Below are 26,365 nucleotides of genomic sequence, written 5' to 3' on the forward strand. Positions count from 1 at the left end.
TTATAAGCCCGCACTAGTGAGGGCTCTATGTGGGAGAACTTCATAAAGCACTTAAACTCAAAGGCTAGGGTTTTAAAACAGCATTTTTTTTTGTGTTGGACTCTCCACATGAGTATTGGTTTAGGTGCCAGACTGGAACTATAATAATAATAATGGATTGGATTTATATAGCGCTTTTCAAGGCACACAAAGCGCTTTACAAGGCCACTATTCATTCACTCTCACATTCATACACTGGTGGAGGCAAGCTACAGTTGTAGCCACAGCTGCCCTGCCATATTGTGCCATCGGCCCCTCTGGCCAACACCAGTAGGCAGGAGGGTAAAGTGTCTTGCCCAAGGACACAACGACGAGGACAGAGAGCCTGGGGATCAATACGACAGACGACAGAGAACCAACACAGAAACTTGTGAGGACTGACTCTGTGGCACAGTTCAAGTCTGTGCCACAGAGTGGTACACACCTGGGTAATGGGTGGAAAATCACAGGTAGACTCATTTGGATACTAATGAGGGTGGGAAGACGTAGGAAGGAAGTAAAAACACAGGAAGAGAATATCTACAAAATAAAAGATTGAGTAATAAAAAAAGAATAAACTTACAGAGAAAACAAGAAGAAACCGATGGGTGGAAGGCACAGGAAAAAGTAAAACACTCAAAAACACAAGGAGCAATCACTATGAAACTATCACAGGTGTGTTTCATCCTGTATGTAAGCCTTGGCTCTATTTCCTCGAGCAGCTCTGATCCTGCTCGAGGTCTCCTTTATCTAAAGTTAATCACAGAGCAGACCTGCTCCCGACTCGAAGCTGTTGCACACACACACACACACACACACACACACACACACACACACACACACACACACACACACACACACACTCCTGCCCCTAACACAATCACCTTTTCTCCACTTTCACCTTGGCTTCGCTTTCTCAAACTGGACCTCCTATAACTTAATAAAAGATAAGAAGTTAATAAAAGAACGACTGTCCAGATGTTGATATTTCTCCTGGGAAAAATGAGATTCGAAGCAAATGACAGACATCCTTGTGGCAGAGATGTAATCAGCCTTACTTCTGAGGCTAAGCCAGGGTTCAGTTGTGTAAGATCCTTGTTAGGGTAAAGTCACGCGGGTGAGCTCTTTGATTGGACCGTGATAGACCGCAGGCTGTCTCTGTGTGGGTGACTAATTAACAGCACCCTAATTTGGAAATCAGACTTTCTTTGGTGTAGAAGCAGGCCGTGATTTAATACCACAATCAAAATCAAACCCAATTACCCAGGCGTTCAGGGAGCTGCAGGATTATTTTTAAGTTTGTTGCCATGGAAATCAAGTCCATGTCATAATGTAGTGAAGGATTAGATGGTGATGTCAGACATCTGTGTCAAATCCCTCTCCAGCTCATTTCAGCCGTTTGTCATGTTCTTGGATGACAGATGACAGGCTGACACTTGCAGAGGAAGTCAGCACGCTGCAGCTTTATAATGAGTTTCAAACTCCTGTTTATACCCCCTCTTGCTTTACCCCTATCTTGGCGTCATAGCCTCCTATCCCTTCACCCTGAGGTAATGTGGCCTTTGAGGTAAATACCATTTATTTTGTGGATTTTCTTATGATGGCAGAATAATAGCTTGAAGTAGGAGGCTAAATGAAAGTCCGAGGCCGGGGATGGGAGTAATCTCGCCTTTCTTTCTGAGCGCTGACACAGGCCAATAGAGATTAATGAGAGTGCCATGGTCTTAACACTTTCACGGCTATAAGACAAACAACATCTGCTTTGTGTTGGTTAGACTTTTACACTCACCACACTCACATTCACCAGCTCCACATAGTTGCACTATTTTAGCATTAAAACAAAGTTTTGATTAAAAAACTCCACCTTATCTAAGATACAAATCAGCTATTCAACTCTTTATTAAACATTATCTGGTTGTTGGCTAGCACTGAATGCTAAATCTTCAAGAATAAAATGAATGTGGGGAACTGACAAGTCATTTATTTGCTGTTGACCTTAAATGTAATGCATTTAAATGCCTGTCTCCTGTTCTTAAAAGCAGTGATAAAAATAAAGGACAGGATCTCATTATTCAAAGTGCGTTAAGCTGTTTAAGTCACATTGTATTAAAACTGGGTTTTTCTGAAGAGATTTAAGCATCTTATTGCAGTCAAACATATTTTATTGACGTACTTTTTAATTATGTCATCATTTGTGACCTTTTTAAACCAGCCTCTGCTTACAGGTGACAGCACGAGCCGCATCATTTGCGAGCAGCTTCATTCAGCTAATTTGATTTTTATGCACTGCTCATAAAATTAAGGGACCACTCAGTCATCACAGTATAATACAAAGTCAGCTGAGGCTGTGCTGGGAGGCACACAGCAGATTTTCTTGCAACAGCATGTGTGGAAGAGCCATCCTGGAGGAGCTGGACCACGTGTGAATGTGCTGCAGGTACCGTGTCACGCTACCAGCAGGGTCTCTGAGCAAAAAAGCGAAACTGGAGAAGAATCAGTCAGGAGGCATAAGGTGGGGTAATGGTCTGTGGCTACCACCTGCTAAACCATTTTGGGAGGTTGTCTTGTTGCCTCTCTGGTGCACCTGTTGACACTTTCACTTGTAGGAAAAATGGATTTGAAGGGGTTCATGGGAGGAATGAAGCGGTCTTTGTGGTATACTGTGGTATACCAGTGTTCCCTCTATTTCTTTCAGCAGTGTTTTCTTAGTTAAGCTGCTATAGGTCTTGGCTGTTGGGGACTTTCAATGATGCACTGAGGATTTCTTCTTCAGTCACCTCTTTTCAGTTCTTCTTCTCACTGTCACCAAGTGACATTGTTGGGGTTTTCTGTGTTGTTGTATGGTCTTTACATCACAATATAAAGCACCTTGCTAAATAAATAAACCTGAATTTCAATGAATTGAATTGAAACAACTAAATGGGCAGATTTTGAAAGAAAAACATTTGCTAACATACTGATGTAATGCTAAGAAATCACGAGTTCATTTAATTAATTATTACTTTGTAAATAAAGCAGTTTGAAATAATGATATGTTTACTAGGTAATGGTGCAGGATGCGAAGTTAGCCTTTTACTAAAGTTAGTAAACCATTATTTTATTTTTATGTGGACCTTTCAGCGAAATCTACAATTGTTACCTTCCACATCTGTGAATCATCTCTGAATCCTCTCCCGTGCCTCCTGACTTCAGTGGTTCCAACTTTTTCAGCGTTTCAAGCAATTATGGAGTCCTGGCACAAGCTTTTTGGCACAGACACTCCATGGGCTGCATTCAAATGCATGAAAACAATTCTAGAGTTGGCACCAGGCACTGGTGAAAAAGATATATAGTAGAAGTCAGTGAAGTTTTTAGGATGTATTCACTGCAAAAAGTTAGAAGTTAATTGTTTCCACATCAAACGCCGAGAGCTTGGCTAAAACAGTAGCTTGCTTTATTGTTGCTTCATTGAAATAAAAAAAGAGAAGACTTTCTATCTCACTGGTGTTTTTTGTTGAGATGGGCACTGCACAGAATTGCATTGTAATTATTGCACTGTTATCTGACCCCAGAAGCTGAGTGCTTTGGCGTAGGCCTTCAGTGAAAATATGTGCACAATGTACTAATGTTTTCATGTTTTTAAGCAATCTGTGTGGATATGTTTAGTCCACTGCTGATAATCGCAGAGCAATGGTACCGGGTCAACTGATGTGGATGCAACATGCCCACCATCTGTGTGCAATGTTTAATCTCTGGAAGGATTAATCTGGTACTCCATGGGTGATATGAGCTCTTCCTTACATGCACGACGCACTCAGCTTTGGGAAAATAGTGCCTAATACCCATAAAAACACATCCCGCAGACCTGCATTGGTTGAGTTAAATATCTCTCCAGAGAAAAGAATTTGATTTAATGAGTGTAGCTGGGAAATAAATGCATTTGGCATTAATACGTGGCTTCCGTTTTGTGGTGCTGCACCTCCCCATCCTTCAAAAACAGATTACCACTGAAAATAGATTGGATTATATTGAAAGAACGCGGCATAGTGAGCATGAATCTTCCTCGCCGTCCAGTCTGGATGCCACATGATAGTTACCTCCCAGCTGTGATTTGATCTGACTCAGTTTTTTTAATTGCATATATTTGTGAAGATACGCGCCAACAATATTTATTTTTTCTCCCATCAGTTAGACGTCACATAAAGGCTTTGTTTGACTTCAACTTGAACCTGCTCCATCGCCTTAGAGTCAAATTGAATTCTCCAACTTAATACACAGATTATTTTCGCTATACACTACCAGCTTTGTAATGTATTCAGGGAAGGGCTTCTCCCTGGGCCCTTGTTAAAAGGCATGAAAGAAATTAACAGCCAACAAAGTCTTTATCGCGCTTGTACACTGAAAAGGGTTGCACAGATGGAAAAGTGCTCGGAAGCTATTTGAGGATGTTTTAAAGAGCGACAACACCTCAAGGTATGGTTAGGGCATGAAATTCTAATTGCACATCACTGGGAAAATGTTGGGAGGAATTAAGACAAAGTTCGCCTACTGATTACTTAATAGGCCGACACATTAGCTGAGCGCAGCATATTTTAAGGTACAAAATCAGGTTTAAGGGGACTGTGAAATCTTCCCTTGTGTTTCATAACATCTTGACAAAAGACAGCTCTCTCTCTCTCTCTCTCTCCCTCCCCCCCCCTCTCTATATATATGTAACGATACATATATATATATATATATATATATATATATATATATATATATATATATATATATATATATATATATATATACATAAGCAGAGTAAGTCCTTGTCTATTCTCTCATAGCTTCATAACTGTTTACCTGTCTTGCTGTATTCATTCTCTGATATCAAACCTCACAGACAATCAGTGATTATTTTCCAGATTTATGATACGGTGTCCTACAGTATTTTATCCCCTGCAATATTCTCTGCTCTCTTCCTTTGATTTATAATACCCTGTGCTCTGCGGCACACATCATAGCTTGCTGCTTTATGCTGTGGCACAGCAGCGCTGATCAGTAGCCCTTGGAGGTGATTTATGAGCAATGAGATTTCCGGTCAGAACAGCTTAATTGAGCCTGTATATGCTAGCAGAGCAGTCCTTGAGGAAGGGATAAGGTAATGAGGTGGAAAATGACGAGTGGGAGACACTTTGGCTGTAAATCAGCCTCCTTAAATCCGCCAAGAGGAAACGTTTTAAAAAAACCAAAACAAAGCATATACACCTGTGCTGATGCTGTGGAGCTTCAAGTTCACTTGACTGACCTTAGAACAATGCAGTGGGGTGACTTCTTGAGTGCACCCTCATTTTTCCTCTCTTTCATCACCCACTTATGTCTCAGATGGATCCCTGGTGAGCCTCTGTATGTAGTTAGCGGGCTCGCTCTTTGCACTTTTACTCTTACTCTGGACCTCTGGATATTACGCATTATTAGGAGCATGGATTTAAAAACTTTATTTTGTGCAGTGGGAGAGGCAGGAGGGATCCCACAGGGGGTTGGAGGAATATCCAAGAATGTAGCTGAGCACATAATCCAGACACAAGCTGCAATGCTGACAATGGTCGTCTGAGGTGGGCGGGAGGGTGGGGGTAAATTTGTCAAACCTCACTACTGGCGCCAGAGGGGAGAGCTGAGGGAGGAGATAGGGTGCCGAAGAAGTGCAAAAGAAGACTCGCATTGGACTCAGTGACTGCTGAAGTCAGCGGTATTGACTGACACCTGTCTTTGCAGTATTCATTGTGTGTCTATGTGTGTGTGTGTCTATGTTTGTGTGTGTGTGCGTGTCTATGTGTGTGTGTGTTTGTACCTGGAGTAATGAGAAGAGATTGCAAGGGGTTCTAGCTCAAGAAGGCTCTTAAGGTTTTGTGCTGGTCAGCAGTAGAAATCTTGGACATGTTAAAACCTGGACACATAAAACTAAGAGTCAAAAATGACTCGGTAACACGGGGCACTTTACTGTGTGTCGTTGCGTTTTCAAAATAAAGTGCTTCAAAGTCAAAGAGTGTGTGGGTGTGTATTGTTGTAGCTTGCACAGGGCGATCGTGGCTCAAGAGTTGGCAGTTCATCTTGTAATCGGATGGTTGCCGGTTCGAGCCCCAGCTCGGACAGTCTCGGTCCTTGGGCAAGACACTTCACCCGTTGCCTACTGGTGGTGGTCAGAGGGCCCGGTCCGGCAGCCTCGCCTCTGTCAGTGCGCCCCAGGGCAGCTGTGGCTACAATGTAGCTTGCCATCACCAGTGTGTGAATGACTGAATGTAGTGTAAAGTGCTTTGGGGTCCTTAGGGACTAAGTAAAGCGCTATACAAATACAGACCATTTACCATTTAATAATCATTAGCTGTTGGCAATGGTGAAATTGAAGTGAGTTAAAGGAAATGGGAGGCATAAAGATTTAAGGTTTATGTTTGAACCACTGCATTCTCACAGGGAAGTCCTGCCACTCAGGGTGTCGCTCCCTTTTTTTGCTGGGGCTATGGTGATGATATTTATTGTCATCCTGTCACTTTTCCCCCAGAATTCATTGGTACTCTGCTCTTTTGGTATTTCTACACATTGGACTTGGCAGAATCAGGCCAGTTTAAGACCCCCAAAAATGCATTTCTCCATAGCTACTTCCCCGCAGGCTCTCTATGCATGTGCGAGACAGTATGTAAGTTCAGTATAATCACAGCTCGCAGCACAATGTGGCATGCAAGGGAAAATTGGCCCCATTTACAATCATAAAAGACAGTGAAATCTTACATATATCAAGTAATATGACACTGAAGGGAAATCAGGGCTCCAGGGTGGTCTTTCCATTAAAAAGAAAAACAAACAAAAAAAGCCCAGTATGAGCTGCAAGATTTCTTTTTAATCATTTTTTATCATATTATCAAAGGACACAGTGGCGCAATCCTGGGAATACCCTCTTCTGCCATAGCAATGAGGAAAGATGCAAATAAACAAAGATACGTACCACAGGAGATAAATCCTAACTTGGAAACATTTCCATTCACTTCCCCATAAAACCCAGAGATGTCAGTCATCTAAAATTTGACGAATGAGCTGAAAATGGATATTTATGGAAACACAGTGAAACCTCTCCCTTAAGAACTGTTTTTTGTCAGAAGAATGAAAAATTGCATAATTCATCTTTTTATGCCAAGCTTGTCAAAAAAAAAGAGAGCATAGGCTTGTTTATTGTATAGCTGCCTAAATCGTTCTTGTTGCAACAATGACACCAGTTATCAGGTTGGATTTATAACATAAGGAAGAACAACATAGCCTCATCTAAATCTCATACAATGCAGAGCCTAATCCTCACAGTCCTTGTGTGAAAAAAAAATATGTAATCCCGTTTGCCTGGTTTTACATCATACGTCCATTATTTCTTTTGTGAATAACATCCTTTCTCTGGTCGCCTAATATCTGATAATCAGGGTAATTCTCCCACTCCTGAATCCTCACAGGCTGTGCTGTAATTTTCTAATACAAGGGCTGTAATCACGCTGTCAGACCTGCCTTGTGCTGAAGAAAGCTGCTGTGTGTAATGCAAGGCCTGCAGGCAGCCCTGGCAGATAATTGAGGGTAGTTAGCAGTGGCAGGGATGCTTTTTGAGTGAAGATTTAATGTTAGCTTGCATCCTTGAGGAGGATGTTGGTTATCGACTGTCTATAAAGACTAGAAAGGCCCGGGCCAGGATCTGAGGGTATTGATCTGTAAGGAAAGCAGAGCGATGCCGGCCGTGTTCAGGTGGTTCTGTGGGATATGTCAGCAAGGTCACCTGTGCAGGGCCAGGCTCGGCCATGCTACACTGTGATGTTGTGCATATTTGATATGCAAAAACAGAATGATTGATTTTCTTTTTTCTTTTTTTTTCTTCCATTGAGGTATTAGGATTCAGATTGTGCGAGGCGAAATGTCATCCAAAGCGGATGTGGTTCTCAAAGTCGGGGAAAGGGACATTGAATTTCAAAGAGATTTCATGCTGCGGTGCTGTTGAATGACGGCTGAGAGGAAGAGATATCAGTGCAGGTGCAGAGTGCAGGAGAGGCGGAAGGACCATGATATCCATGACAAATTCATTATGTCACCGTCACTGAGTTATTACGGATCTAATGCATTTTTTTTTAGTGAGTTTCAGAAAGCCCATTTACATCCTTACCCACATCACTTCTTAGTTACAGAGCAGTTAAAAGGACTTTAATAGAGGCTTACAGGCCTGAATTTTTCTCTAACATATGGGTGTAAGCTGATGGTTTTTTGCCCCAGGATTATAGGTTCCAGTTTGCATTTATGCCTTAGCTGACACTGATGGAAGCTCTTGAGAGGTATTCCCCTTCCTCACTTATAATCTGGTTATTATCAAATGCATTTCTGCAGACAGAGCAAAAATCACCAAGCCCTATAACAAAGCTTTTTTCCTTGGAACTTGTGTTGGAGGACACTGGCTGCCTCAAGAGAGAAGCAGGTCTTCATCTATCATCGCAGGGGCTGTTTTTGGGTTGCAGTGATACGCTCCCTAAGCCTCGCTCCTTACGGATGCAGTAAGGAACACTGCAGAAATCTGTTTGCTAAAAATAGTGCTCTCTATGCTATGGTTTTCTTCGCCTTTCTTTAAGATCCTCTCGAGAGGATGAGGCAGACATTAAAATGTCAACAAGCAGGGATCTATTTCACTTCTTAAATGAAGCCAGTTTGTGTGGGATGAGCAGGTGATGCAGTGCATCTCAAGGGAGCATGGTTTTGTTTCCAGCGTAGACGAGCTTCTGTATGTGGAAAATTTATAAGGCATCTCTGTGTGGAGGAAAACAGGACATGGAAGGCGTATTTACATACTTCATTTTCAGATGTTGGTGTCAGAAGCAGACTTTGTAAGTGAAAACAACTGCAGACATGATACTGTGCTAAATGTCTGTATCTAAAACTATGTCAGCATCCGCCTTCGATGATCTGTGTAGTCGACCTATGAATAACAAACAGTACTGTTTATTGTAACAACCCTGGTATGGCTGCTTAATAAATATACCTGGATAAGAAGAACAGAGATTACATTAAAGAAAAATGTTTTCAAATCAGTTTGCAGAAATTTGTACAAAAGGAAACAAGTGTACTGTTTATACGCATCAAATACTAGTCTTATCCTTCTTTCTTCTGCTCCCTTTAGGGGTTGCCACAGCAGATTATCATCCATCTCACCCTGTCCTGATCCATGAGTCTTCCCTGTGGTTTTTGTCTTTTCCTCCAGTGTGACAGCTCCATATTCAGCATGTTTTGTTCAGTATGTCTACCATTCCCATTCTGCACATGTCCGGACCATCTCAGCCTTGCCTCTCTAACTTTGTCTCCAAAACACTCAACCTGAGCTGTGCCTCATTTATAATCCTGTTCGTCTTCATCAGTCTGAATGAAAGTCTTAACATCTTCAACTCTGCCCCCTTGAGCTCTGCCTCCTTACTTTTTGTCAGTGCCACTGGCTCCCATCCATACATCATAGCAGGTCTCACTACCATATTTTAAACTTTCTCTTCCACTTTTGCTTCTATTCTTCCATCACAAATCACCCCTGACACTTATCTCCACCCACTCCACCTTGTCTGCGATGTCTTCTTCACCTCTCTTATGCACTATTCATCACTTTGAATGGTTGACCCCGGGTATTTTAACTCCATCCATCTTCACTACCTGTACTCTTTGCATGTTCTGTCTCGCTTCTACTTTCATTCCTCTTCTCTCCAGAGAATACCTCCACCTCTCCAGGCACTCTTCCACCTGGTCACAGTACAGATCACAATGTGTCCATTACCACTGGATACTAATGCTAATAAACAGGAATAGGATTAATAAGTAAAACACAAACAGCTTTGTAAGGGAAATGAAAGCTATACTGAAACAGTGATGTTGCCGAAAAGATAAAAATTTCACACCGTAGTAAGAGTAGTCAAAACGACGATGTGATCATTCTGCCTCAGCAAAGTCTGTTACAGGCAGAGGTTTTATATAATTCTTTCCAGACGTGCTGTCTAACTCTTTCAGGTCTTCACGAGCACAAAGGCCTATGACTGAGTACTAGAAACACAGTGGTCAGCCAAGGACTGAGCACAGCAGACATGACACAGGTTAAGCTGACTTTCAAAGCAGTGTTCAGGGTTGCCCATCAGCTCAAAATTGGGATTCTAAAAAATAGGTAGGTACTCTGGACTAATGAAACTTAAAAATATCCACATCTGACTGAAGGTTTTTCTTTGCAGAGGAGTTGGGAAGAAGAAATTTACGGTGAAGCAAGTTACAACCTGCAAATCTGGAGTTCAATTAGTGAAAATAGTCACAGATGTGATCAAATTTATGGTCTCCAGCACAACAAGGACTCTAATCAAAACAATAAAAAGCTATTTTGCAAAAACAGCAATTAGCCCTACAACAGAGGGTATGGGCCCCATGAATTGTTGATGTCAACACCATGGCTTACATGAAAAAACTGAAACAGTCTAAGCTCAGCAAGCTGCTTGGAGCAACACACAACAAATGTCAACTAAATACCCAGATGTGGTGTTAATAGAGAAAACTGCCTCTTGTTTTTTAGTATAACATTTGGTTATTGACTAGATTATTGACAAACTAGGTTATTGTTGGCATTTTTCACTGATTCACAGAAATGGTAACAAATTGTTATGTTTTAGCAACAAGCTGATAGTAGCAAAGATGGTAGCCTGGATGATCATGCAACTTCAAAACCTGAAAGCAGGATCACCAGTTTCAAGGTGGGCATGAAAAATTAACCAGACTTTGAAGGTACGACTGTATTCATATCTGTGCACAATAGCCTCTTTGTTGACCTCACAAGTTACCAGGTTGCACTACGTAGGTACTCGGGCACTTTCAGTAGCTATACTTGTTAAAGTAAACCACAGACAATATAAAAGATAGAAATAGCGTCTCGTTTTTGCCATCAGTCTTGGTGCTTTGAGACAGGACATGATTAATTGTAAAAGTAAACACACACACACACACACACGTTAGCTTAAAAACACAGGAAACTGCTTTACTTTAGAAGAATTACTAGCTTACAGCACTGAGCTAGCTAACCAGATATATTAGCAGTATAATGTTTGAGGAACTTGAGCAGATGAACAGTTTTGTCAGTTGTGTTGTTTTGACTGTTTGGTCTGTTCTTTTGGATTTTTTTTCCATTTCTTAAGAACATGAATGTATTTATTTTTTTAGGCCTGCCACTTCTTCTTTTTGTTTGTCTTCTACATGTCCAATTTCCTCAAAATTTTTAAGGCCACAAAGCACCCAATGCTCATTCGAAGTAAAATATAAAGAAATGAGAAGTGGCTCGAGGCTTTCACACAGTACCGGATGATCATGCAACTTCAAAACCTGAAAGCAGGATCACTAGTTTCAAGGTGGGCATGAAAAATTAACCAAACTTTGAAGGTACATCTCTATTCATATCTGTGCACAATAGCCTCTTTGTTGACCTCACAAGTTACCAGGTTGCACTACGTAGATACTCGGGCACTTTCAGTAGCTATATTTATTAAAGTAAACCACAGACAATATATAAGATAGAAATAGCGTCTCGTTTTTGCCATCAGAGTCTTGGTGCTTTGAGACAGGACATGATGAGGGAGGGGCAGGTTTAACTGTAAAACTAAGTACACACACACACACACCCTGGATAATCCTTCTTTCTGACTATAATAACCACCATGAGTTACAAAATGAGCTGCTGGCCATTAGAAGGAATGCAGGTTAAAGGTACTGCTGCGTTGGCTTCTCAGACCCAGAAGCTATATCAATCTCTTAAAGCACTCTTAGAAACAAAATAGCAAGTGTAAGTACTGAAGTAGGTCATCATTTGTTAAAAGTTGTAAAAGTTTTGAAGAAGGCTCATTATGAAGGAACAGAATTCTTACTCATTTATTTACTTTTTTTATGCACACATACAATCAAAGATTAGATCAGTATCCATTGGCATTATACACTCTACCTACACAACATCAGCTATCCAACACATAATGACGTCAATGGACAAAAAGTTTCACAATGGCAAAACAGATCTAGGCAGTGCTTTCTTCGGTGAAGTCGGCCTCGGTCCTGACACGCCACTTTTACCTGTCACACGAAACGGTGAATTTAAACTTTGCTTGATATTGCATAATTATGATAAGAGTGAAATGACATGCAGTGCTGCTTTCAAAGCGTACTATAAGTATATGTTGCGTCGGTGACGTATAGTGATAATCCGTTGCTAACTCACAGCACCATCTGGGTACATCCATTTAGAAAATAGCTATTGTGGGCTATTGCACATACAGTATGTGGTGAGTTGATGAACTGAAATGATGTTGCCCCTGAGGTTGCTTTGTTGTCAGTGGTAGTGTTTCCTGCCTCTCAGCTCCGCGAAGCGAGAACAGGGTGTGTGTGTGTGTGATGTCAGCCCCAGCAGGAGAAACCTGATTTACACATGTGCATATCGTACACAACACTGTGCATACCTCACAAATAAATGACTCACACTGCCTCATACTGTGTGTGCTTGGCTAGTCATCCTGGCAGGAAAGTGGCCACAGTTTTGTTTTGTTTTTTTTCTAGTACAGTATGTGTCTTAGAGGGTGCAGTGTATTGCCTATGCAGTTTAATGCTCTCCACTGATGGTTAAATGATACTACGGCACCATCTCTCACTCTCTCTTGCCTCTCCTCCACTCATATATTTAGAGATGGTACTTCCTCAGAAGCTCTGATTGCCACATGTACTTCCTTTCCGGAAAGTGATCGGGAATCCTAATGCGCTGGAAGTCTTGGATACATTTCTCCAGCTCCTGCTCGGGAGTCATCTTCTCCTTGTTCGCTTTCCTTTTCGCAGCCTCTCGCTCCCGCACTCCAAAGGTTCTCACACGGAGCATGTCAGTCTTGCGGCGCATCTCCGCCTGCTGCAGCATGTGAACCGGCCCTTTAGGCACCGGCCGGTCCAGCGTCTGAATGTTGGAGTGCCGGCTCACGGGCCCGCAGATCACGGTTCCTTGAGGGGAACTGGCCTCTGACTGGGTCTCGGAGCAGGACGTGGAGAGGTCGTTGTAGGATGTGCCGCTCTCTCCCTCGCGCTCGCTTTTGTGGCTCTTGCAGCAGCAGTCACAGTGAGAGGACGACCACCGAGAAGGTCCGCCTACAAGACAATGCAAAAAGGTTTGTCAGTGGGGTCCGACCACATGCAGTTTGCAGAAAACCACCGCAAACAGTCTTTACGGAGACAAATCCCCACAGTAATCGACCGAAACAGTTGGAGTGAACAAGCAAATGCTGACAAATGCCTGCACAGCAGTTTCGGTGTCCACACGAGTATCTTTCAATTATTCAAAAAAGGCCACAGCTGTAAGAACATGCGAGGTATTGGCTTTGACATTTAATTGCTGAATTTCAAAGAGCTGGTGGGCTGTGCATATTGCATCCCCTGATAAGGAGAACCTCGGAGCTCAGTGCAGCTCAGTGCGACTCCCTTAAAGACCTTTTCCCAAGGCGAAGCTTGTCTCGGAGCCAAAGCAATCTGCTCTGCTGTTGCAGCTTCTTATTGGAGCTGTAACCCTGGCTGCCAAGGAGGTGGCGCATGATTTTTGTGTTTTCGGATCACTCAGTCAAATAAGTCTGGGATTATGTTTTACACCTCTGGGGGAGCCACCGGGCCAGGAAAATGTAGGCAAACAAAGCACAATTTATCTCAGCTGGTGTTAGAGTCAGGTCAGTGCATGTTGCAGGATGGGTGGATGTATGTAGACCTCTGATGTGCTGCAATCTCTTATCATGAATTTTGGGAACAGTGACTCACGCTCTGCAGCGAGCAGCAAACAGGTACAAACTAAAGATTTTTTTGTAGTCTTTTGTTTTTCTGCCCGTACCTTCTTCTCGTCTCATCTCACATCCTCCTACACGGCTAATTATGGACTGTACAGTACTGCCCGCTGGCTTGTGAAGTGTTCAAGTAAAGGCAGCAAACACTGTAGCTGTCTTTCATTTCCAAAAATAGCCACAGTATGTCTCATTTAGGTTGAAATGCGTAAACACCAGCATATGAGGAATAAACTCGCGGACACAGAAACATATTAATGGCTCTCCCCCCAGTGTTATCATACAGACCACATAGCAGTGATATCTCAGAGGGAGCAATAATTTGTCCATTACTCCCTCCAGTGCACGCGCCAATTTAAACTGAGCATAGTTCAAGGGGGATTTTAACCTCTCTGCGCAGACAGTAATAATGACCTTATCTGTAGCACGATGATTGCATTGCGCTGATAGTGAGAGAGTCACTAACAGCTTTTTAATGGCTAATCCATGAGTAAAGAGGCCAATCAGCATGCCAATCCTACCCCTCCCCTTTCCACATAATGAATCCCACTGAATCCGGCAGACAAACAGCACCAGGCAAATGGATGCAGGCTCTTTAGCAAGGAGGATGAAGAGGAGGAGGCTGAGCATTGTTTCGAAATGGATGGATGCTGTAGTCCAGAGGGGGAAACCCGTTTAGGAAACTAGCCAACACCCAATAATAGCAGCATGAAATTTCTGAGCCCATGCAGGGGAATGGATTGTATCAAAGCCGCCGATGAGGTTGAGAAGCACCTGTTTTTGCCTTTTTATTTTTGTTTTCCATAACAATTCATGTTGCTGGAGCATGGATACGGAAATGGGCTCTTGCCACGCAGCCAGTAACACAAAGACAAATCTGAGCGTTTGGGGAGAAGTTGTGAGGTTCTTATTTCTGCCGTCAGAGCCTAGTCAGTAAACAACTAAGAGACTTTCAGGAAACACAGGTGCATTTAAACAACTAGGTGGGTGTGATACACTCTGGTATCTTTTCAGGGAAGCCATTGATTGTAATGTGTTTTTTGTCTTTTTTTCTCAGATCTATACACCCCGTCTAAAAGCTCATATTCCAACCACATTAACTGACTAGGGCTGGTCCTCAGACTTGGGCTGTGCCTGCACTTCTCATAAATAACACAGAGAGAGGGAGTCGAGCTCTGCACAGAGCACGGGGCGCGAGCAGGCCTGTCACACCGGGTATCCTCTCCACCTCTGAGGAGAGCGGGAACGCTTGTCCCCGTGCCTGCAGAGGCCAGGTTTACACGGTTCTGGCGAACTGTGCATTCGCTTATAGGTGTTTAAAGGTTTTAAATGGCAGAAAAGTAGGACATGACTGAAGGCACAGCGATCTGACAAACTCAAATGCAAAATGTCAGAGGAATTCTTGCCAGACACTGGGGGGAGGAGGAGAGATTGGTTTTAACTGTGCTCCTAAACTGAGTCATCAGGGGTGTCTGATGATGGCAGCTTTAAAGGCAGAGCAGCGCTGTGCTCCAGTCATGCAATCTGAAAGAGACTCTGCACAATCGTGTGGTGAAAGTTGAGAGGCAAAATAATTTAAAAAAAAAAAGGCAACAAGAACATTGTTATAGTACAAATCCACAAGGCCAGAATGCAATTTATGTCCCGTTCAGATGTGAGTGACCCAGATCTGCTTTTTAAATGTGAATATGGTGTGAACTGTGCCCTCAATCTACACGGATGAAAGTTTGGAACACACACACACAAAGAGCATTTCACATCAAAGCTGTTGGAGTCAGGCACAAAGATACTTTAAAAATTCTGAAATAAACACGTCTGCTTCTGTTCACTTTCATTACTGTCTGTTATTTGTGCAAACACAAGAGAAGCCTGTGAGACCTGAGAGTATGAAGCTCCAGTTGCTGTGTTTTCTCTTATGAAATAATATTTTCAGGCCAAGACTTTGGGCGTGAAGCAAAACAAAAAAAAGAAAAAATGTAGAAAATTGGCCCGTTTATTAACTTGGTGTTGGAGGATGAATGTGTATATTCATGCATCATGCAGCTATTCAGAGAGTAAGCTCATACAACTTTCTCATCTTATATTTTTCAACCTCTATATCCAGTTACACAAATCTATCTATCTATCTATCTATCTATCTATATATATATATATATATATATATATATATATATATATATATATATCTTCCTGCCTTAGGAAGTAGTTTACATGCTTGTTAGCTCACAATTTAGGTCAGCATGTCCTTGGAGCAGAAAAATAAAGAATTGTCTTGCAAAGGCAGCGATTGTCCTTACACGGAGAGGGTAATCCATTTCACCAAGATAGTCTTATTTGCCGCAGAAGTATCACTTCAGCAGTTTGTGTCAAACCTCCTGCCGTGTATAATAAAGTCTGTAATATTTGCATACATTTGAATTTGTCAATATTAATTACCTCCATGCAGCCACCCTAATGTACTGAAACAACCATTATTGGCAGCAGTGATGAGAAAGAGCTGGGAAGTTGGGGTAACCCGTCCCAAAAAAGGACTACGTGACCTAATTCAAGGACACAAAGCATGGCTTGTTGTTTTTCATTGCTCTGGCTGAAATTATCTCCCTTCCATGAGGACAGTGACAGCATGACTGGCTGATTGTTAATGACAAGCGGGTGCTCTCCCCTCCCGAGTCAGAGGGTGGCTGTCCGCTGAGTGTCTCCCTGACAGGGAGATGAACAAGCATAGCAGGCAGATTGAAATGTCTATATCAGCCTCTCCCTGTAGGCCTGTCCTCTGACCCAGAGCCACACCCCTCTTCTGCACAAGCACTAATGAAGCGAGATGAAGGGAGGACGTGTCCCGAGTAGTTTGCAGTGCTCTATTCATCCCTTAAATGATGCCTCAGGAGAACTTGGGGGGTAGGGGTTTGTGGTCCCTCTCCCTGTCAGGTTGGTTTTAGTCAAAGAGGGAAATCTAAGAAAGTACACTGAACAATGAGTTTGAGTACGAGACTGTGCATACTTTATCAACTACATTCACTGGCCACTTTATTAGGTACACCCATTCAACTGTTTGTTACCTCCAATATCAAATTAGTCAATCACATGTCAGCAGCTAGGTGTATTTAGACATGTAGACACCGTCTACATGGCATGGCAGCAGATTGGTTATAGCAGCAGAAGACCACAGCAAGTGCAAGTGTCATCAGCTAAGAACAGGAAGCTGAGGCTACAGTTCAAACGGGCTCGTCAAAATGGAACAATGGGACTTTTTGGTACTCTTTCGGTCCCTTAGTTCCACATGAGCATTGAGTATACAGGGTCTTACTCGATATAGTAACAATTTGTGCATATTTGTACGTATTTTTGTACACTATTATACCTATTTCATCTTATTTTTTTATAATATGTTTCTAATTCACTTTTTCTTCCTGACCCTTGTGCTGCTGTAACAAGATTAAATAAAGTCTTTAAAATGTCTTTAAAAAAAGACAGCCGAAAGTATTGTTGCTGACCATGTCCATCACTTTATGACTACAGTGTACTCATCCATGATGGCTGCTTGCAGCAGGATTTTCATGTCACAGAACTCAAATAATCTCAAACTGCTTCCTTGAACTTGACAAAGGGTTCACTGTACTCAAATGACTTCCACAGTCACCAGATCTGTCTATGGCACGAAAAATGTTCTAAAGGCAAAAGTTCAACCCAATGAACTGGTTGGTGACTGCAGAATGCCACACACCTTCAAAAAACCTATAACATGCCAGTGACTAATATACAACGGTCTCCTTCTGCATACCAACACAGGGGATCCCCTTTTCTTCAGAAAACACTCAGTCCTGTCCATAATGTGAAGACTTTCACACCCGAGCAGCCATTAAGTATCTCTGGAGGGATCGTAAAGGTGTTAAATGTCAGACAGAAAGAGCTGTTATACCTGCTCTCCAGCAGATTCAAAGAGCAGAAATAGCAGAAGCAGAGACCAAAATAATAACTTCTGTGTAAGTGCTGCCTGCACAATTCCATTAAGGGGGGAGAGTCTTAGGGGAAATATGAGAAAAGGGTTAGATACAATCATAAAACCTGCTTAGCTGATTAACGGTTAACGATTATGTCTGAATCCCAGGCAGTGTGCACAAAATGTTTCAGAACAACAATATATTTTATTGGATGAAGTCAGCTAAAAAAGTTGTGTTTCAGTTTGCTGATATAGACTGTAGGGTCTATACAGAGGGAATTTGGGGTTTTATTACTCAATAAAACAGAAAAGAAATTCTAAACAGCTAGAAAAAAAAATTGATTTTCACCATCTTTTTTGGAACAAAATGTTCTATAAATCAGGCTATGAATGATGTATGAATACAGCCCATGTGTAATGACCTTCGGAATAAAGATGGGAATAAAACTGGAACGGTTTCTTTCTGGCTCAGAGTATGAGAATGAACTTTTTTCCAAGTAAACAGCATTTAAAGTTATGCACTGTAGAATTTCACACACTTTATGGCAATTTTTCTAACTAATACATGTAGATATCACCACGAAACCTCCCGGCAGTTATTAAAAATGTGATTATTTGCATATATGTTCGGTAAAAAAGTGATGTGAAGACCTAAATATGTACTCAAATTTTTTTTTTCAGTTTGTCTGAAGTAAAACATGGTAAGTAGCAACAAAGTTTAAAATCTGAAGCTTGACCAGTCTTTTCATTTCAGTGTACAACTTGCTTAAGACTGATTAAAATCCATCATCAATGACAATCTTTATTAGTTTGTCACACACTTGTGTTACAGTATACTTAAACCAGAGGACAATCAGTATGCACAGACAGTCTTAAACATGAACAATTCCAGCTTTCATGTTGGGTTCTAGCTCTTTGTGTTGTAGGAAAATTAGGTTAAAACTGGGTAGAAATCGTAAAAGCTTGTAGAAGGTCAAACATTTAGAAACCATGCGGCAGGGCCGCAAAACAGGCCACAACATAATCTTTCAAAGAGCGATTGATTTCAAAGACTCGATTTTCCCTTTGAGATGTTTAATAAACTCATACTTTACTCCCAGGGTGGAGCAGATTGCCTGCGTGAGCTGATGTCACGCACAAAGTTCGGTTACCTTTTGGGAGATGGAAAAAAATGGCACATGCACACAAACCTCGCCTTGCTTCCAACCATTTTTCCGCCCAGGTGCTCTTTAAGACGTGTACGAGTTATTCATGGGAACACCATCCATCTCTTGTAGGCACTGCCAATCCATCCAGACTCCAACCAGGCTCCGTGGGAGCTCAGGGACGGTCCAATCTCTGCCTCCATTACGCCCAAGCAATTGATTACTTTCACTGTCTCTCCCTGCCGATTTGTGGCCATTGTTCAGGAGCCATTATGGGCAAACATCATCTCTTTCACAGCTTAAATGAAGACTGCACAGTTATATTAACAGACTAGAGGAAGTACAATCATCCTCCATCTTTACTGTACAAATCTCCCATTTTGACAAGGCTCTCTGCACCGCTCTTTCAAAGTGGGAAAGATGAGCATGTCTCTGGTTTCGCCGATGAGCAGGCTAGGATGATATTTAGTCCAAGATGACAGCTAGTTTTCATTTATGAATTGCCTGAAAGTTCTCCTATGGTGTAATGGTGCCTAGAGTGTCTCTTTAAATAGGGAGTTTGTTTTTTTTCTTCCTCGGTGGATGACGGCAGTTGAGGAAATATTTTGGGATCACAGATTGCTTTTTAATTAGCAGCAGCACTCCCCTCTTTCCCCGGAGATAATTAGCAGTGAGGGGACCGGTCCCAATTGCCAGCTGGGAGGTTAGAGTTTTTAATCACTACAACGATAATGTTGTCACTACCAGTGGAAAACAGCAAACATGTCTATCATGCTAAACAACCTACGTCTCTGCCTGGGATGTCACTTGACAGAATCGCTTATATAAGGCCATTTCTGCAAGTCAAAGGGAGGGGGGGTGAAAAGTGTGTAATGATATAATTAAAATGCTCAAAGTAGGTTAATATTTTGATGTACTGAGTCAAATTTCTCTGCACAGGGTGTAATTGAAAATGTCAGAATATGACGACGTCCACATTTAAATTCCTCACTCAAAAATTTATGATCTTTCCCATTTTTTCTGTTTTTTCTCTTCTCATTTTGATTAAGTAAGCTATAATTTTGACTTTTATCAAATATTTTACTTATGATTTAATCATTTTTAGCTTTTAAATTGCACAGTTTTGACTTGGGATTTTAAATAATTGATATTTTTCATCTCATGATGACTTTTTATGTATGACTTCAATCACCTTACTGTCTTGCTATTACGACTAACTTGCAAAGCAAGATCCCGGTTGACCGGATGAGCCTCTAAAAGCAAAGTACTGATCCCAGTCCTGTTCGCTCTGTGTGTTCATTAGCAGTTTCAGTTGTTTATTCAAAAGGTGTCCAAGTCATGCTTGGCTAAATGTGAATCATTCATCATGGCTGCAGCCTCCTGAGGAGATTGCCCTTTTAGATGAAAATATCATTTGTTTTAGTTTGAGGAGAAGCTGGCAGCATATTCTACAGCGCAGGTGAGGATGACAATAACTGAGATAAGAGTGTCTTAACATGATGAGAGGAAAAAGTCCCCTGACTGTTAACAGAAAAGATTATGAATATGTGGAGTCCACACTAATGCTGCCAGACAGTGGAGCCAGAAAACAACTGACGCATTTAACAAGAAGAGCAACACGGATGATGCTAAGAAACTGACAGGCTGGAAGGAAGTCCTCCGTTTTTTTTTTCTTCCATTTTCTTTTTTTTCTTACCGCGCTGGATTGCTCTTCTTAGAGACTCAACAAACCCATCCTCCCTCTGACCATTTTCCCCACTATGTGAGTCTCTGTTAGAAGGAGGAGAGAGTATATAAAAAGAGAGCAGTAAAATGTTCAGCTGAAAACAACAAACAACAACAAAGCACATCTGTTTTCTGCCATCCCCGAAGGTGCACTTGTCTACATGCATTCTTAGCTTAGGACTACCTGCCCTAGGCCAGCCAGCGTCCCACATTTAGAATCAGGTTACAGTATTAGTTTTGAGAGTGGATGCAGGCCGCTGTGCTGCTGTGAAGAAAGGCCTGTCCCGCCTGTCTACCTTTGATGTGCCTATACATCACCCTATCATCTATCTATCTATCTATCTATCTATCTATCTATCTATCTATCTATCTATCTATCTATCTATCTATCTATCTATCTATCTATCTATCTATCTATCTATCTATCTATCTATCTATCTATCTATCTATCTATCTATCTATCTATCTATCTATCCCTGTGCTATCCCCTCATCCACTGTCTTCTAATGAAAACCCAGCCTGTCTCTCCCTGTGCTTCCATGTTTTACCACCCCGTTTTTTTCGTTTTTTTCCCCCCTTCCCCGCTCCCACGGCCTCAATGAACTTCCCTGTCTGATCCTTACTTTAATCTATTTTTGCTCCCACTGCCTCTCTCTTCTTTCTGCCTCAGTTCTTTCTCCCCATGGCCAGGTCTCATGCAACTTTTACTCCCTCATCCCTCCCGCTCGGCAGCTCTCTCCTCCATCTGCCAGCCTCCCCTTTCTTCCCTTCACTTCAGCTTGGCTTCTTACATTGTGCCTCTCTTTTCCCGTTTTTGCTCTTCGCTCTTATTTTCTCCTCTGTCTCTTCCCACCTTCTCTCCACCTCCTGCTGTCCCATGACCCAGAACAGTGTTTCTTAATGGGGAATGGGGTGAACACCTACACCATATGTTGTTGTGCTCCAGAATGTTGAATGACTCAGGAAAACCCTGCTAGCTGCCTGGTTGGATGTTTTCTTAGGTCAAGGCAGAGCCCTCTGTGATAATTACCTCGTATTAACAAAGCTATTGGTAAATCATTACCAAACCATATGTCATGTCTTCCTCAGTCCACCTTGCACCTCCAACTCTGACCCACCAACTGGATTTAATTCAGCTCTTCTAAGGGGAGCCGTTCAGAATAATGAACAAAGTGCTTTTTAATTGGCCATATGCTCCAACTCCTCCCTCCGCAACGGGACAAGCCATATTTGCAGCTAATTAGGTTATTTGCTGATGAACAAACTTTGTCTCCAAATAAAAAAAGAAAAGAAAAGACAAGCTGATTCAAGACAAGCGGCAGTAGCAGCATCCATGTGATTTCCCCCCCGCCCGCTGGTGCTATATTATTCATCGCCCAGCGGCTGGCAAAAATGTGAGCAATAAGACATGTTTACGCATGACGCATGTGTACTTTAAGTGTAGCAGCATTGTGACTCAACTCCTCCGAGGGCCGTAGGCAGGTTTGCCTCTTATCTCGGACCCAGAACACATGTTTTAAGTCAGTCACTGTAAGGGATGCAAATATTTAAAAGGATAATGCTGCAATCCGACCGTGCCTCCTGGCGGTGTGAGCAACCCTTGTAAATCTTCAAATCACACTGACTGTCGTGTGGCAAACTAGCAGGATGGTCTTTTCATGTGAAAAAAACCCTTCCTGATAGGCATTACATGTGGATGTGGATTTATTAGAGGGGGCGAGAGGGGAGGGCATTAGTTCCTGTTTAATCGTTTGTTTTCTTTATTTTTAATTCGTATTTGGGGTTGTTTGTGTTTTACTTTGGTGATGGTTGCCTTATGATTACTCCTGAAGGTCAGAAAGCCTCCAGCTCAGCTTGTTAGCACTTCTAAGAGAACAGAGTGGGAATAAATCTTCACTCACGGTAGAAGATGTACTGTGCGTAATTGGACCAGACCCTGTCATCCGGGTAATGAGCGATCGGGGACGTGGTCAGGGACGAATTGCAGGCCACAATATGAAAGCCGCTCTCTGACAGCATGTCAAACGCCCTCTCCAGGTGTCTGAACTTGAGGTAAAATCTGCAGGTGTATCGGTCCGGAGGTCTGTCCGTGTCCCTGTTCTCATTCAGGGCGTCTCCAAACACTTCTTTCGCCAAGCCAATTCTGCTACTAATGAAGATTCTCGGTAACTTTCTGGCCTTGGCATCACTTTGATTTTCTCTGCCTCCCGCTGCGCAAACGCCTTTGAGGGCGACCGTGATGTAGCCGTACCTCCTGTCAAAGGAGTAAGAGGGATAATACCTCTGGTCGCTGCCCTGCGACGCATCATCCAAATCGCTGTAGTACAAGTCGTCTGCGAATAGTTTTGAGTCCTCGGATGACAAAAGTTTGACTAAATCTGGCAGCTGAAAGTATTCCGCCTCCCTTTTCAACCTTCCTCTTTCAGGAAAGTGATCAGGGAGGACGACTTGCTTGTCTCTAAGGTAATCCAGGATATACCGAAACAGAAACCCATCTCTGTCTATAAAATAGCGTCCTCTGAGGTCCCGGGACAAGTCATTCGAGGACCCCTTCTTGTTAGAGAACAGCTTCCCAAGTAGAGAATTTGGAAAACTTGCCAGTGTACCATAACGAGTGTAATACACCTGCCCACCCACGTTTAGCTCAATCACATCCGATGGAGGGTTTTGCACCGAGCCTTGCTCCTTTGTGGGTTGCGTTTTGCAGTTTTCGCTCAGTGCCATTTTGTCCGATCCTGTAAGAAATCCGAGTCTCGATCACGGAGCGCAAACGTCCCAGAAGTTCAGGGTGTAGGGTGTAGCTGCATACGGTGCCGATGCGCTCAGAGCTAACACACAGTCTCGATGCAAGCTGCAGCACTCGCATCCAGTATCTCATGACAGAACAATCCCAAGGTGTGTCTACAGTACATCCTTTAACCCCGTGCGTAAACGTGCCTACCCACCACGATGCATCCTTTTCTTTTTTCTTTTGAATGGAATCGATTATCCTAACCAGCGTCGAATTACACGCATCCACCCCGTTGATTTGCTAGTTTGATTCCAGATAAATGTAATATACTCACTTCACTCAGAAATTTCACAGCACAAAAAAGTGAATACATCTCCGCTCAAGTTTCAGTGGAGAGCGTCACTGGTTTGCGTTTGTCCCTCAGTTCAGCCAGATAAACTCAAATAAAGAATTAAAAAAAAACAAATGTGCATGCACCTCATCGCTCTGCTGCCACGCTCCCGGCTCCTGAGATACTGAAATGCGCGAGGAGGTTTCTCGCACAGATGAGGAGGATGGGATTCCTGCGCGCATCCATCTCTCCAAACTGCTGAGTGCGGAAATGTTTGGACCGACGGCAGGCTCAAGATAACGTTGCTCCAAGCTGTGCAAGAGAGAGAGAGAATGGGAAAAAATCGTCCCGTGTAGTAATGTCTTACATCATCTTAAAGGAAAATGACATTTTCAGCTGATGGACGCAAAGCGGGATGATTGGAGAGAGAGAGAGAGAGAGAGAGAGGGGGGGGGGGGGGGGGGGGGATCTGTGCAATTTTTCATGAAATTCTGATACGGCCACGGGCGACGTGCAGCTGGCGATGAGGTGTGACGCAATTTTAAGATCACAGATTAATCCCCTTTTACATTTAACACTTTTAGCTGACGTGCTTATCCCGTGAGTGTCACGGTTCTGGGTCCGTCGGACCCAGTAGTTTGAGTTTTATTATGTTTTGGTTTTAGTTTGCATCAGGGATTGTTTTCTTGTTCTCTTGTAGTGTTGATTATGATGATGTTTATTATTTGAGTTTCATGTTTCTGTGGTGTTTAGGATTTGTTCTTCAGTTGTGTCTGCTTAGTATTTGTCTAGCTCCATGTGCCATTTTCTGTCTGTCTCTCTATGTCGAGTTTGTGTCTTAGTGTGATGGTTGCTTGTTCCTGTTTTATTGTGATGGTCTGCGTCTCATGTGAGTGTGTTCAGTTTTACCTTTGTCTCGTCTTGTTGATTATTCCCAGCTGTGTCCACCACCTGTGTGTAATTCCCCTGTGATTCTCTGTGTATTTAAGTCATGTCTGCCGTCATTGTAGTTGCTGGTCCGTCTGTGTATTCCACCCTGCGTCATCTGTGTGTTTCCCTGCTGTCAACCGCCAAGTGTTTCTGCTCATGTTCAGGTTCGTGTTCTGTAGTTAGTTTGTTCCCAGTCTAGTTAGTCATAGCTCCCTTTGCCGTTTGTATTTACTTTCATGCTCAATAAACCACCTTCACACCTTCACGACTGCCTGCGTTTGGATCCTCCTTCATTACCTCCACACGGCTCACCTCACTCGCCGTGACAGTGAGATGGGTGAGGTGGGGTAAGGTGTCGCTGTGTCACTTGAAAGCTCGTCGTGTGTGACAGCTGCGCGTGATCTACACTCTTAACTACACCCCTGTTCGGTGTTACGCTTGAAAACTCGAGCTGAGTGAGCAATAATTAGAATCTGAGCGGCACTCTGACTGAACCTTTGAGCACCAGGGTCAGACATCACGGTGAAACTGATCTCTTTACCAAAGGAACTAATTAAAAAAAAAAAAATTAAGAAATGCATTAATGAACACTTTTACTTTTTTCTGCACGTGTTATAATGGTAATTGAACATGTATATCATAACGAAGTCTCCGTTTAGTGCGCTCTCCCTGCGGTTTATAGAGTTGGAACCCTCATTACTGAGTCATTTTATTCTGGATTATATAGCAGCAGAGGGGGGCTGAGGTTTTGGGGACGTGTGATAGTGCTTAAGGCCTGCTCAGTGAATTTGCCGTAGAGTCATCAGAGTACACTGCGCTGAAGCCAAGTTTTCTTGGGGTGGAAAATCGAGTTTGGATAATGTGAGGTGCAAAGCAGAGGTGAAGGATTGACAGCGCATGTCATCATCTGCATGTGCATTTCTATGTAGGTCACAAGCTCCTGTTGTATATATTGTGCATAATATAAGATGTGTGTAGGAGAAATTATTTAAATGGGGAGAGAGGGCCATTCAAGGGTTCACAATCACCCGACTCTGTGATACCAAGTTGAAACGTACTTGCCTGTTTGCGCTGTGTGTGAAATATCCCATAAATCTTGCTGTCCACATCACACGGAGCCCCCAACCACGTTTCACACTGTTTCGTGTCTCGTGTTTGCTTTTCATGTTGTTTTGGTTTTGGATCCACGATGTAATAAAGCCGCGGCTTTTATTGCTGCAGTGCTGAGAGAAGGCGTTGGTGATGGGAGAGCACCCTTGACTCGTGGTTGTGAGGAGGCAGCGGTCACGCTTTACCCTGTTAATTCGGAGTATATTGTGCTGGAGAGGGGTTGCTAAGCAGCCGCAGGGGACTGAGTGGGATTCAAACAGTGGGGATTTAGAGCTACAGTGAGCATACTGATCTCCTTTTCTGTCATGTGAGGGCTTTGCTGCTTACATTTGAAATTATATCCTGATGTTTTGAGGCTTGTGCGCCCTCCACACTGAAGCGCACGCCACTATAGATAAGGAATAGCATCATACGGTGTAGTTTACTGTATAAGGCAGGTTGTTTGCAGTTGCACATGTGCAGATAGGGCGATGTTTGACTTGTATAACAGAACGACTTGGAGTTAATTCCCTAAAATGTACTTGGGGATGACTCTCCTCCTGTGTGTGCTATAGATCCTATTTCTTATTCATCTCACTCATCCTCCCATTAAAGCCAATT

General features: G+C 42.7%; 1 protein-coding gene across 2 annotated transcripts; it reads right to left on the bottom strand.

The window, feature by feature from the left end:
* Positions 1-12,062: 12,062 nt before the first annotated feature.
* Positions 12,063-24,930, bottom strand: kctd16a (potassium channel tetramerization domain containing 16a). 2 transcript variants are annotated; one of them, XR_014907580.1, is made up of 3 exons: positions 24,635-24,930; positions 23,872-24,037; positions 13,080-13,176 (listed from the first exon to the last, which is right to left on the bottom strand). XR_014907580.1 is itself a non-coding variant. In XM_085382127.1 (2 exons), exons 1-2 carry the CDS (start codon positions 23,385-23,387, stop codon positions 12,725-12,727), a joined length of 1,275 nt encoding a protein of 424 aa, XP_085238253.1. In that variant the 5' UTR covers positions 23,388-23,390; the 3' UTR covers positions 12,063-12,724. The 2 variants fall into 2 exon arrangements, 1 of the variants encoding a protein (XP_085238253.1); XM_085382127.1 differs by lacking the exons at positions 23,872-24,037; positions 24,635-24,930 and adding an exon at positions 22,565-23,390 and having other exon boundaries at positions 12,063-13,176.
* Positions 24,931-26,365: the final 1,435 nt, after the last annotated feature.

Source organism: Rhamphochromis longiceps, linkage group LG2 (assembly GCF_057381845.1).
Source record: "Rhamphochromis longiceps isolate RC_006_pf linkage group LG2, R_longiceps_female_GT1.1, whole genome shotgun sequence".
NCBI classification, from domain to species: Eukaryota; Metazoa; Chordata; class Actinopteri; order Cichliformes; family Cichlidae; genus Rhamphochromis; species Rhamphochromis longiceps.

Excerpts from the sequence above, each read along its gene's own strand:
- kctd16a (XM_085382127.1), bottom strand. The coding sequence starts at position 23,387 with ATGGCACTGAGCGAAAACTGCAAAACGCAACCCACAAAGGAGCAAGGC. Across the intron at positions 13,177-22,564 it reads CGCACAGTACATCTTCTACC|GCGGACCTTCTCGGTGGTCG; the intron begins GTGAGTGAAGAT and ends ATTGTCTTGTAG.